At 44.8% G+C, this 12041-nt stretch overlaps 1 protein-coding gene across 1 annotated transcript in view; it reads right to left on the reverse strand.

Annotated features, from left to right (window-relative positions):
• The window catches only part of me2 (malic enzyme 2, NAD(+)-dependent, mitochondrial), a 30346-nt gene that overhangs the window by 2493 nt on the left and 15812 nt on the right, over window positions 1–12041 (reverse strand). The window contains exons 2-14 of the mRNA XM_038988553.1: window positions 8739–8877; window positions 6137–6270; window positions 5752–5901; window positions 3899–3974; window positions 3306–3467; window positions 2959–3172; window positions 2555–2652; window positions 2157–2270; window positions 1854–1965; window positions 1583–1725; window positions 1100–1202; window positions 847–917; window positions 561–659 (exon numbers count right to left, since the gene is read on the reverse strand). Coding sequence (XP_038844481.1) covers window positions 561–659; window positions 847–917; window positions 1100–1202; window positions 1583–1725; window positions 1854–1965; window positions 2157–2270; window positions 2555–2652; window positions 2959–3172; window positions 3306–3467; window positions 3899–3974; window positions 5752–5901; window positions 6137–6270; window positions 8739–8852 — 1590 coding nt within the window. The 5' untranslated portion in view covers window positions 8853–8877. The remainder of the gene's footprint in view (window positions 1–560; window positions 660–846; window positions 918–1099; window positions 1203–1582; window positions 1726–1853; window positions 1966–2156; window positions 2271–2554; window positions 2653–2958; window positions 3173–3305; window positions 3468–3898; window positions 3975–5751; window positions 5902–6136; window positions 6271–8738; window positions 8878–12041) is intronic.

Genomic DNA, 12041 nt, shown 5'->3' on the forward strand with positions numbered 1-12041 from the left:
TATTTCACTGGACTTCTAAATGTGAAGCATCCGCTTGGTGTTTCCACTCACTACCAAATATGGTGGTGAGAGGAAGCCCAGTGGTCGGCAGTGGGAGAAGATTGAACGAGATATATTGTGGCCGACATTATGCACATATTCTCATTAATAACATATCTGATCTCAGTACAATTTTCTGTTCCCAAATTTAGAATTTGTTTTGAACAGAGTGGACACAGTTTAGTAGACTTTACCCTTTGCCGAAATGTAAAAAAAAAGGTGCGTTGTTTAGAAGGAGTGCAAAGGCGGATTGAGTTATTGAGCAGATAATGAAGGCACATATTTGCCTTCATTATCATTATTCTCAAATGTGCCCTCTGACACTATCAGACCAAAGGCAGGGCGGTACTCTTTACATCATCCTCAGTATATTTTGTATATGACGAAGCCACCAGATTTCATCATAATCAAAGGACTTTTACCTTGCTCATTTTGTAGAATGCTTTTTCAATTTATGAATTTATCTCCCTCAAAATGTATTTGATAGACAAGAAGCGAGATGTAGAGTGTCTGATCCTGACCTTGACTGCCATCTGGACAGAGACCTCTCGGATGTTGGACAGTGGCGGGTACAGCCTCCCCTCCGCCAGCTCCTCATCAGTCAACTGGTCTGCCAGGGTCTGACGGAATGACAAAAAACACTCATCATTTGCATAACAATTTTCTCTGTAAACAAAATACTAAAATTTGTAAAATATCTCTTTCAGGGCCTGTCTTTGTGTCAAAAAGTGTGTAAACACAGGGGAGCTGAACGGAGAGAGACAGGTTGAGAGTTCTGAAAGAGTGAAATGCAGCTTTATTTCTGACCTTGGCAGCTTCCAGGAAGACCGTGTCACTGATGTGTCTCACGCCACTGAGGATCACAGCCAAGGCTACACCTGCAGCCAGACAAAGCAGACACACTGCACTTTACCCCTTTCAACAGTCGACACAAGTCTCACAATACACTTATGTGGCGCATCTATGCGTATCCACTTTGCCATGGCTGTTGAAGAGAGATGGCTCACTGAGATTTTTTGTAAATACAGATGAGAAAACGTGATAATCTAATGATTCTAACCTGGGAATATGTAAGCATTGTTCCCTTGTCCAGGTGTGAAAACACGTCCATCAGCCAGAGTCACCGTGTCAAACGGACTTCCACTGGCAAACAGGCAGCGGCCCTGAATATCAAACAACATTCAGAGAAAGAAGCCATGGTGACTATGGGTCAGTGTGTGGGTCTAGGCCTACACACTAACAAAACATGAGGTGGAGGGCTGCGTTCCAAATGGCGCTTGATTCTCTACATGGCCCCGTGTGGCTCAGTTGGTAGAGCATGGCGCTTGCAACGCCAGGGTTGTGGGTTCGATTCCCAAGGGGGGCCAGTACAAAAAAAAAAGTATGAATGTATGTACTTGTAAGTCGCTCTGGATAAGAGCGTCTGCTAAATGACTTAAATGTAAATGTAAATGTACATAGTGCAGTACGTCTGTAGTGCTTTATGTAGGGAATAGGGAGTCATTTAGGACGCAGCTGACGACATGGGTGAATCGATACGTACATCTGTGAGGGTATAGGCATCTTCAGCCGTGCACTCTGCCTTGGTGGTGGGGTTGCTCAAGGCGAATATAATTGGTCGTTTATTTAGGGTGCCCATCTTTTTGAGGACGTCGTGGGTAAAGAGGCGTCCAGCCCCGGACACACCTGTGAACAGACAACAAGTTAGGGTTACCAGGGTTTCATTAAGAACGGACAACAAGAGTTACACTGATTTCAATTATACAATGTATTATTACTATTATAAAGATGAGAATGGAGAATATGGATCCTACCGATAATGGCTGTTGGTTGGATGACGTTGACTGCATCTAAGAAGCTCTGCACATCTCCGGGACTTTCATGCACAAAAGCCTCCTGGTTGCCATCTGTCTCCTGCGCTCGGCCCTACAGAAATTCACAGGAAAAAACACTGAATTTAAATTACATTTCTTGATACAAATTCAAAATGACTGAATTCAGATTCCATTTCTGTTGGCTCTAATGTCACTCCATACACAGCGTTTCAGTTCCGCCACACAGACAGTTACAAAGGAGAAGTGAAAGACAATGTGTCTGTGTTTGGACTGGACCACAACCTTGACCAGTAGGCCATCCTTGTCAAACATCCAGATCTTTTTCCTGGCTTCGTCCTGGGTTAAACCCTTCTCCACCATCGACATGGTAATCAGGTTGGCGATACCCAGGGCAGCCTGAAGAAAAAACACACAATTATTTATTATTCAGCTGACAAAAATATCACGAGTGCAAAAACAAGTGAAGCAATAACAAGTAAAAATGTCCTGTGTCAATTTACAGTATGACTCAGTATGAGTCAGTATGAAGCAAATTTAAAATGACACTTCTTATTATGATTTAGTGAGCACAGTGTTAACCATTTGGTACATCAATTTAGTACCTACTACATTATGCCAGGTAACGGTATTGCTGTATGCAGACACTGAAATCTGGTAATACAAGTAGGAGAATGGCCTACCTCCCCTGCTCCACAGAACAGGATCCTATGTTCAGTGATGGGTTTCCCAATGGCCCTCTGAGCTGCCAACAGCCCTGCCAGGGCAACCGCTGCAGTTCCTGAACACCACAACACACGCTGTAAATGCACAGCTATTCACCAGACCTGGGTTCAAATACTATTTAAACTCTTTCAAATACTTGAAGCATTTGCTCTAGTCTGCCTGGAGTGCCAGATGGGCAGGGTTTGCATTCGTGAGAATATTATATTTGTTACACTGCGCCAGGCTCAATCAATCACATAGTAAAGTATTTTAAATTATTTCAAATAGTACTTGAACCCAGGTCTGTTATTCATCTAGCTGTACATACTCACTACAACACACTCCATTTGGCATACTATATTTACATGGTGTGAATTCAGACCTTGGATATCATCGTTAAAGGTGCAGTACTTCTCGCGGTATTTCCTCATCAAGCGGAATGCATTGTGATTCCCAAAGTCTTCAAACTGGATCAGGGTGTCCTGGCCGTACTTGTCCACCACAGCCTCCATAAACTCATCGATCAGGTCATCGTAGAGCTGGGAACGATCCCGCTTCTGGTACAAACCCATGTAGAATGGGTCCTTCAGAAGGGTCTGGAATAAGGAGACTGGTTATAGATATTGGGAGCTCCTTAGTTCATCTTTGTTGTCAACTAATTGTACTGAGATGTTTTCATTTCGATGCGCATTTCAATAAAGCTTGATTTGATTTGTTTTTTAAACTTGCCTCGTTGTCAGTTCCCACGTCGATGACCACAGGAAGGCACCTCTCAGGCCTGATCCCAGCGCAGGCAGTGTACAGGCACAGTTTCCCCACGGGGATGCCCATCCCAAACACCCCCAGGTCCCCCAGGCCCAGGATACGCTCTCCGTCTGTCACCACGACCGCCTGGACAACAGGTAGGGGTTCTATTGATTAAGCACCAAACGAAGCTGAAACAGACAGGGGTGGGACCACCTGAACTTCCCCTAATGAATGCCACACTGGGAGAGGCTGTCAGAGTGCGAGGGGGGGCTGTCAGAGTGCGAGGGGGGGGCTGTCAGAGTGCGAGGGGGGGCTGTCAGAGAGCGAGGGGGGCTGTCAGAGAGTGAGGGGGGCTGTCAGAGAGTGAGGGGGGCTGTCAGAGCAGGGGGGGGGCTGTCAGAGCGAGGGGGGGGCTGTCAGAGCGAGGGGGGGGCTGTCAGAGAGCGAGGGGGGGGGGCTGTCAGAGAGCGAGGGGGGGGGGCTGTCAGAGAGCGAGGGGCTATCACTCCATTACACAGCAAGGCCATATCAACATAAAGACAATGTTTTCAATATGGTGCTGGAACTCAGCTTACCGCCACATTGGTCTCTGGCCAGTTGTCCAATATGGAGCGAATGTGGCCTCGATCCAAGATGGATATGAACAGGCCTCTGTGGGTAAAGGAATAGAGTCCTCAGACAGTTAACTCCCTCCCCTTTGTCTAATAGGAAATCTGACATTTTAACAATCTAATCATTTTTAGCCATCTAAACAGATTTTAGCAATCTAATCAAAGCAAATAACTATAGTAATGTGAGAGGTTGTGTATTCTTAAAAATATATATACACTGCTCAAAAAAATAAAGGGAACACTTAAACAACACAATGTAACTCCAAGTCAATCACACTTCTGTGAAATCAAACTGTCCACTTAGGAAGCAACACTGATTGACAATAAATTTCACATGCTGTTGTGCAAATGGAATAGACAAAAGGTGGAAATTATAGGCAATTAGCAAGACACCCCCAATAAAGGAGTGGTTCTGCAGGTGGTGACCACAGACCACTTCTCAGTTCCTATGCTTCCTGGCTGATGTTTTGGTCACTTTTGAATGCTGGCGGTGCTTTCACTCTAGTGGTAGCATGAGACGGAGTCTTCAACCCACACAAGTGGCTCAGGTAGTGCAGCTCATCCAGGATGGCACATCAATGCGAGCTGTGGCAAGAAGGTTTGCTGTGTCTGTCAGCGTAGTGTCCAGAGCATGGAGGCGCTACCAGGAGACAGGCCAGTACATCAGGAGATGTGGAGGAGGCCGTAGGAGGGCAACAACCCAGCAGCAGGACCACTACCTCCGCCTTTGTGCAAGAAGGAGCAGAAGGAGCACTGCCAGAGCCCTGCAAAATGACCTCCAGCAGGCCACAAATGTGCATGTGTCTGCTCAAACGGTCAGAAACAGACTCCATGAGGGTGTTATGAGGGCCCGACGTCCACAGGTGGGGGTTGTGCTTACAGCCCAACACCGTGCAGGACGTTTGGCATTTGCCAGAGAACACCAAGATTGGCAAATTCGCCACTGGCGCCCTGTGCTCTTCACAGATGAAAGCAGGTTCACACTGAGCACATGTGACAGACGTGACAGTCTGGAGACGCCGTGGAGAACGTTCTGCTGCCTGCAACATCCTCCAGCATGACCGGTTTGGCGGTGGGTCAGTCATGGTGTGGGGTGGCATTTCTTTGGGGGGCCGCACAGCCCTCCATGGGCTCGCCAGAGGTAGCCTGACTGCCATTAGTTACCGAGATGAGATCCTCAGACCCCTTGTGAGACCATATGCTGGTGCGGTTGGCCCTGGGTTCCTCCTAATGCAAGACAATGCTAGACCTCATGTGGCTGAAGTGTGTCAGCAGTTCCTGCAAGAGGAAGGCATTGATGCTATGGACTGGCCCGCCCGTTCCCCAGACCTGAATCCAATTGAGCACATCTGGGACATCATGTCTCACTCCATCCACCAACGCCACGTTGCACCACAGACTGTCCAGGAGTTGGCGGATGCTTTAGTCCAGGTCTGGGAGGAGATCCCTCAGGAGACCATCCGCCACCTCATCAGGAGCATGCCCAGGCGTTGTAGGGAGGTCATACAGGCACGTGGAGGCCACACACACTACTGAGCCTCATTTTGACTTGTTTTAAGGACATTACATCAAAGTTGGATCAGCCTGTAGTGTGGTTTTCCACTTTAATTTTGAGTGTGACTCCAAATCCAGACCTCCATGTGTTGATAAATTTGATTTCCATTGATAATTTTTGTGTGATTTTGTTGTCAGCACATTCAACTATGTAAAGAAAAAAGTATTTAATAAGAATAGTTCATTCATTCAGATCTAGGATGTGTTATTTTAGTGTTCCCTTTATTTTTTTGAGCAGTGTATAATCAAGACCCAGCTCTTACTTGGGCCTCCTGAAGATGTGTCCATACTGTGTACAGGCCAGGCCCACAGTGGGAGTGTAAACGATAGGCATCAGCTCCTCAATGTCTTCCATCAGCACGCGGTAGAAGAGTTTCTCGTTCCTCTCCTGGATCCCCATCAGGTAAATGTACCTGGGAAGAGTTTTGGTAGTGGTTACAGATGCCTTCGTTTTATGTCAAGTTGTTATGTGATTAAGTTCATTACTTAGTGTAGCAATAAGAACTGCACTTCTGCAGTCTCAGACGCTGTAATGCATGAATATATTATTCGGCTTAGGTTGACATTTGTTGTCGCTCACAGCCTAGGTCCCAAATGGCACCCTAGTCCTTATATAGTGCACTACTTTTGACCTGAGCCCGTTCTCACTTCTCCAGTGGCTCTGTCATCTTCTTCAGGTTCCTCTGGAAACGCATGGCCTGGATGTCCTGGGACTCTATCTTGGGGGGCAGAAGACCCTGAAGACCCAGGATCTGCCTCTCCTGCAGTGAGAAGGCCATGCCCTGGAGGAATGGAAATAAACCAAAGAGAATGAGGGAAACATAAATGTTCTTTCAATAAAAAAAATGTGTAGCTGTTGCACTGTTGAGAGGAGAAGTAATCATTTCATTGTACTGTGTACACATCTACACTGTATCATGTGCATTTGACAAATTAACTTGATTTAATTCAATTTGATGAGGGACAGAGCGAGAGATAATGAAGGGGAGACAGCGAGGTAGTCAGGGTAAACATCACCAGTGAACTAACAGGATCCGACTGGCACTGGGGCAAGTAAGCACAGTACTGAAGCAGAGATGCTGCCTGACTGCTCTGAACATTCCCCTCAGACTGACAGCTGCCCTCTGCACAGATGGCCTCACAACTCACTGCCCAGGTTTCTATGAGCCAGTGAATGTGTATTTGGGGTACAACCTTCCTCTGAAATTGAACCCTGCCTGCAGTACACGGAATCCCAGGTCAACTTTAGAGGGGCGGGGGGGACACTAAGTTAAAGGGGGAAGTATGTGCATAATGTGCTTGAAAGCCATTATGAATGTATGTTGGGAGACTACACCTTGGAGGTGGTTTCGGGTACGGGCACGTGCCGAGCTCATTCATGTTAATTTTGCCAGTTGGAGGCTTGGGGTACTAGATGGAAGGAGGGTGCGTGTTTCAAGTGAAACTTGAGCCAGAACAGACCCACATGGAAACCATAACCTTCTCCAGAAAGGCCGGGGGGGGCGAGAGGGGATAGGAGAACAAGCTCCAGTAGTACTGTGGGTAGCACAACAGTATTATAATGTACTGTGGGTAGCATAACAGTATTACAATGTACAGGGTAGCATAGCAGTATTAATGTACTGGGTAGCATATAGGGCTGGGTGGTAAACCGTTTTTTACGATATACCGGTATTGATGCACGGACCGGTTTGGGTTTTTACTTTACCTTCTATACTTGTATTTGAATGTTAGGTTTGTTAAATGTGATACGCAGTGTGTAACGTCCATTTTTAGTTAACTTCGCTACTTTAGTCATCTCTCTCGATGCCGCTTTCCACACAGACCTAGCCACGCCCCCTGTCACTCAAGGAGCGCATTTGATGTTCCTCAACCACGAGACACTTGCGTTCAGTCTGCATGGTCAAAGCAGCATATGCAACACTGTTGATGACAACGATGCAGTTGTCACTTTGCTTCTAAATATAAATCTACTAGCATTATATAACTACACTATTAGCTTGTGTGTCTTAAATCTGCAAACAGCTAGTTTGTCTTTTCTTAGCAAGTTGTTCCTAAATCTTGTTAGCCGCTAATGCTAATCGCTAGCTAGCTAGCTAATAAATGAGTAAGAGCAAGCGTAATTAGCTATACAGCCTGATAATACCAAAGATTGTGTAAACCTAAATCAGCATGTTGTTTGTGCAACAGTGTCTTAAAAATTAAAGAGTTAAACGCATAGCAAGAATATGTTAGCTAGAAAACATTCAATGTAGCCAAAGATTATGGGGTCCCCTAAGAAACACATTAGTTCCTACCCTGTCACAATAACTGTCATGTCAAACAACACCGTATTGAAAGTGCCCACTATTATATTCTAACTATATAATTAAAATAGACATTCTATTCCCATGATTCCAACAGGGGTGGCAGGTAGCCTAATGGTTAGAGCGTTGGGCCAGTAACCGAAAGGTTGCTTGGATCGAATCCCCGAGTTGACACGGTCAACATTTGTTGTTCTGCTCCTGAACAAGGCAGTTAACCCACTGTTCCTAGGCCTTCATTGTACATAAGAATTTGTTCTTAACTGACTTGCCTAGTTAAATAAAGGTTAAACAAAAAAAGTCAAATTGCAATATTTGGTTAAAAATAAGGCCCAGATTACTTTCCCATATCGTGTAGCAGTGGCAGTGTGGAAATAATCTCAAATGCAGAAATTGATGACTTTTTTTAGTTGAAGTTGAATTGAACAGTATAAAACAATCAGAATGGAGAAAGACCCATTGAAATCACTTAGAATGTATGTGTTGCCACCCTAAGGTCATGCACTACTCATAAGGCAAATTTAGAACTTCTATTATTAAACAACATAAAATAACGTCAAATACCATCATACCATTTAAAAAATACCATGATATAATATTTTGGCCATATCGCCCAGCCCTAGTACCATAGCAGTATTATAATGTATAGGGTAACATATCAGTATTATAATGTACAGGGTAGAATAGCAATATTATAATGTACAGGCTAGCATAGCAGTATTGTAATGTACCGGGTAGCATAGCAGTATTGTAACGTACAGGGTAGCATAGCAGTATTGTAACGTACAGGCTAGCATAGCAGCATTGTAAGGTACCGGGTAGCATAGCAGTATTGTAACGTACAGGGTAGCATAACAGTATTATAATGTACAGGGCTCTCCTCCATTTCCATCTGCGGCATCATCTCTCATGCACTCCAGACCCAACACACACACACACACACTTACCTTGTTGGTGCGAGGGTTCAACATGAGAGGCTTGCCCTTCTCTTTGGTGTGTGTCCAGCGGCAGGCGCTCACACAGGGCCGCAGCATCAGTGATGCCCTCAGTCTAGACAACATGGTGCACAGCAGTGGCTCTCAGGTCCTGGAGGGGAGATGACAACAGCAGGCTATCAGTGGCTATCAGGTATACGTATTCAGTTGCGCAACTGAATTTAAATCAACCGAAATGCATCTTCCGCATTTAACCCAACCCCTCTGAATCAGAGAGGTGCAGGCGGGCGGGCGGGCGGGGGGGGGGGGGGGGGGGGGGGGGGGGGGCTGCCTTAATCAACATCCACAGTGCCGAGGGAGGAGTTGTTGTCGGGGGGGGGGTTAACTGCCTCGCTCAAAAGAACAGCAGATTTCCACCTTGCCGGCTCGGGAATTTGAACCAGCATCCTTTCGGTTACTGGCCTAACGCTCTTATCCGATAGGCTACCTGCCGCCCTATAGCCCGACCGATATGGGATGTTTCTGTATGGATAGTGCTTAAAACAGCCTTACAAGGATACTCAGAAAGCTGATTTCTTACATTTTAGGAAAGAACATTAACGTAAGCACCACATAGAATTTGGGGCCATATTTCTTCAAATAAAACAAATGCAGGCTTTTTGGCTTTTGGCGAATGTTCTTAAGTCACGCTGTTGCTACTGCCTGTAAATGCACCGTCCAGTTCAAAGTGAATGATGGAGGCCTGTGTAGAAAATTGCTTATTTGCATATACAGTGCATTCGGAAAATATTCAGACCCCTTGACTTTTTCCACATTTTGTTAGGTTACAGCCTTATTCTAAAATGGATAAAATAGTTATTTTCCCTCATCAATCTACACACAATACCCCATAATGACAAAGCGAAAACAGATAAGACATTTTTGCATATGTATTAAAAATGAAAAACAGAAATTTTGTAAGTAGATTGATAAGGGGGGTAAACAATCTAATCAATTTTAGAATAAGGCTGTAACGTAACAAAACTTGGAAAAAGTCAAAGGGTCTGAATACTTTCCGAATGCACTGTAGGCCTACTGTAGCTCTGATTGGCTATGGTGCACTGGTCTGCGTAGACTCCGGTCCTGGACAAGACAGATGTTTTTATTAACCGCAGTGTTTAATTGTCCAAATGCACGGCCAGTTTCCCACTCTATATTGCTGTAGAATTTTCACAAATGCTTTATGCTAAGTCATTCCCAAACATTCTATGAGTTTATGAAAACTAAGTGCTTGGGTGTGTATGAACAGATTTTAATAAGATTTCATGTTGCTAAAACGCTGTCAGCTCCACTGTAAGTCAAAACTGTAACTAGGCCACTCAGGAACATTCAATGTCATCTTGGTAAGCAACTCCAGTGTATATTTGGCCTTGTGTTTTAGGTTGTTGTCCTGCTAAAAGGTGAATTTGTCTCCCAGTGTCAGTTGGAAAGCAGGCTGAACCTGCTTTTCCTCTAGGATTTTTCCTGTGCTTAGCTATATTCCATTTCTTTTCACCCTAAGCTCCCTAGTCCTTGCAGATGACAAGCATACCCATAACATGATGCAGCCAACACCATGCTTAAAAATATGAAGAGTGGTACTCAGTGATGTGTTGTATTAGCCCCAAACATAACACTTTGTGTTCAGGACAAAGTTAATTTCTTTGACACATTTTTTGCAGTTTTTACTTTAGTGCCTTATTGAAAACAGGATGCTTGTTTCGGAATATTTATATTCTGTACAGGCTTGCTTCTTTTCACTGTCATTTAGGTTAGTATTGTGTACTAACTACAATGTTGTTGATCCATCCAAAGTTCTCCTTAAACAGCCATTAAACTCTGTAACTGTTTTAAAGTCACCATAGGCCTCACGGTGAAATCCTTGAACGGTTTCCTTCCTCTCCGGCAACAGAATTAGGAAGGATGCCTGTATCTTTATAGTGACAGGGTGTGTTGATACACCATTCAAAGTGTAATTAATAGCCTCCCGCGTTGCGCAGCTGTCTCAGGCACTGCATAACAGTGCTAAAAGCGTCACTACAGATCCGGGTTTGATCCCAGTCTGTGTTGCAGCCGGCTGCAACCGGGAGATTCATGAGGCGGCACACAACTGACCCAGCGTCGTCTGGGTTAGAGGATGGTTTGGCCAGCCGGGTTGTCCTTGTCCCAATAACTCCTGTGGCGTGCCGGGCGCATGCACGTTGACACGGTCGCCAGTTGGACCGTGTTTCCTCCGACACATTGGTGCGGCTGGCTTCTGGGTTAAGCGAGCAGTGTGTCAAGAAGCAGTGCGGTTTGGCAGGGTCGTGTTTCGGACGCATGGCTGTCGACCTTTGCCTCTCCCGAGTCCGTATGGGAGTTACAGAGATGGGAAAAGGCTGTAACTACCAATTGGATATCACAAAATTGGGGAGAAAAATACATTTAAAAAAATAAACGTGTAAATAATAACTTCACTGCGCTCAAAGGGATATTACATTTCTTTTTTATTCTTTTTTTTTTACCCATCTATCAATAGGTGGCCTTTGCCAGACATTGGAAAATCTCCCTGGTCTTTGAGTTTGAACAGGTGTTTGAAAATCACTGCTCGACTGAGGGACCTTACAGATAATTGTATGTGTGTGGGGTACAGAGATGAGGTAGTCATTCACAAAATCATGTTAAACACTATTATTGCACAGAGAATGAGTCCATGTGACTTCTTAAGTAAATGTTTACTGAACTTATTTAGGCTTGCTGTCACGTGCTCCCTCTCCTGCCTCTAGGTCACCAGGCTGCTCATTATGACGTACACCTGTCACCATTGTTACACGCACCTGCGCATCATCAGACTCACCTGGACTCCATCACCTCCTTGATTACCTGCCCTATACATGTCACCCCCTTTGGTTCCTTCCCCAGGCATCACTGTTTCTGTTTCAGGTTCCTGTCTGTGCGTTGTTCGTGTTTCTTGTTTTGTTGATTAAATTATGCACTCCCTGAACTTGCTTCCCGACTCCCAGCGCACACGTTACACTTGCCATAAGAAAGCGGTTGAATACTTAGAGACTCAAGACATTTCAGCCTTCCATTTTTTATTAATTAGTAAAAATATATGAAAACATAATTCCACTTTGACATTAAGGGGTATTGTGTGTAGGCCAGTGACATAACATCTCAATGTAATCCATTTTAAATTCAGCCAACAAAATGTGGAAAAAGTCAAGGGATGTGAATACTGTCTGAAAAAAAAAGGTCTGGCTTAAAGGGCAATTCCACCACTTTTCAACTTCATATTCATTATCTCCAGCACCAAAC

This window comes from Salvelinus namaycush, chromosome 1 (assembly GCF_016432855.1).
Source record: "Salvelinus namaycush isolate Seneca chromosome 1, SaNama_1.0, whole genome shotgun sequence".
Taxonomy (NCBI): domain Eukaryota; kingdom Metazoa; phylum Chordata; class Actinopteri; order Salmoniformes; family Salmonidae; genus Salvelinus; species Salvelinus namaycush.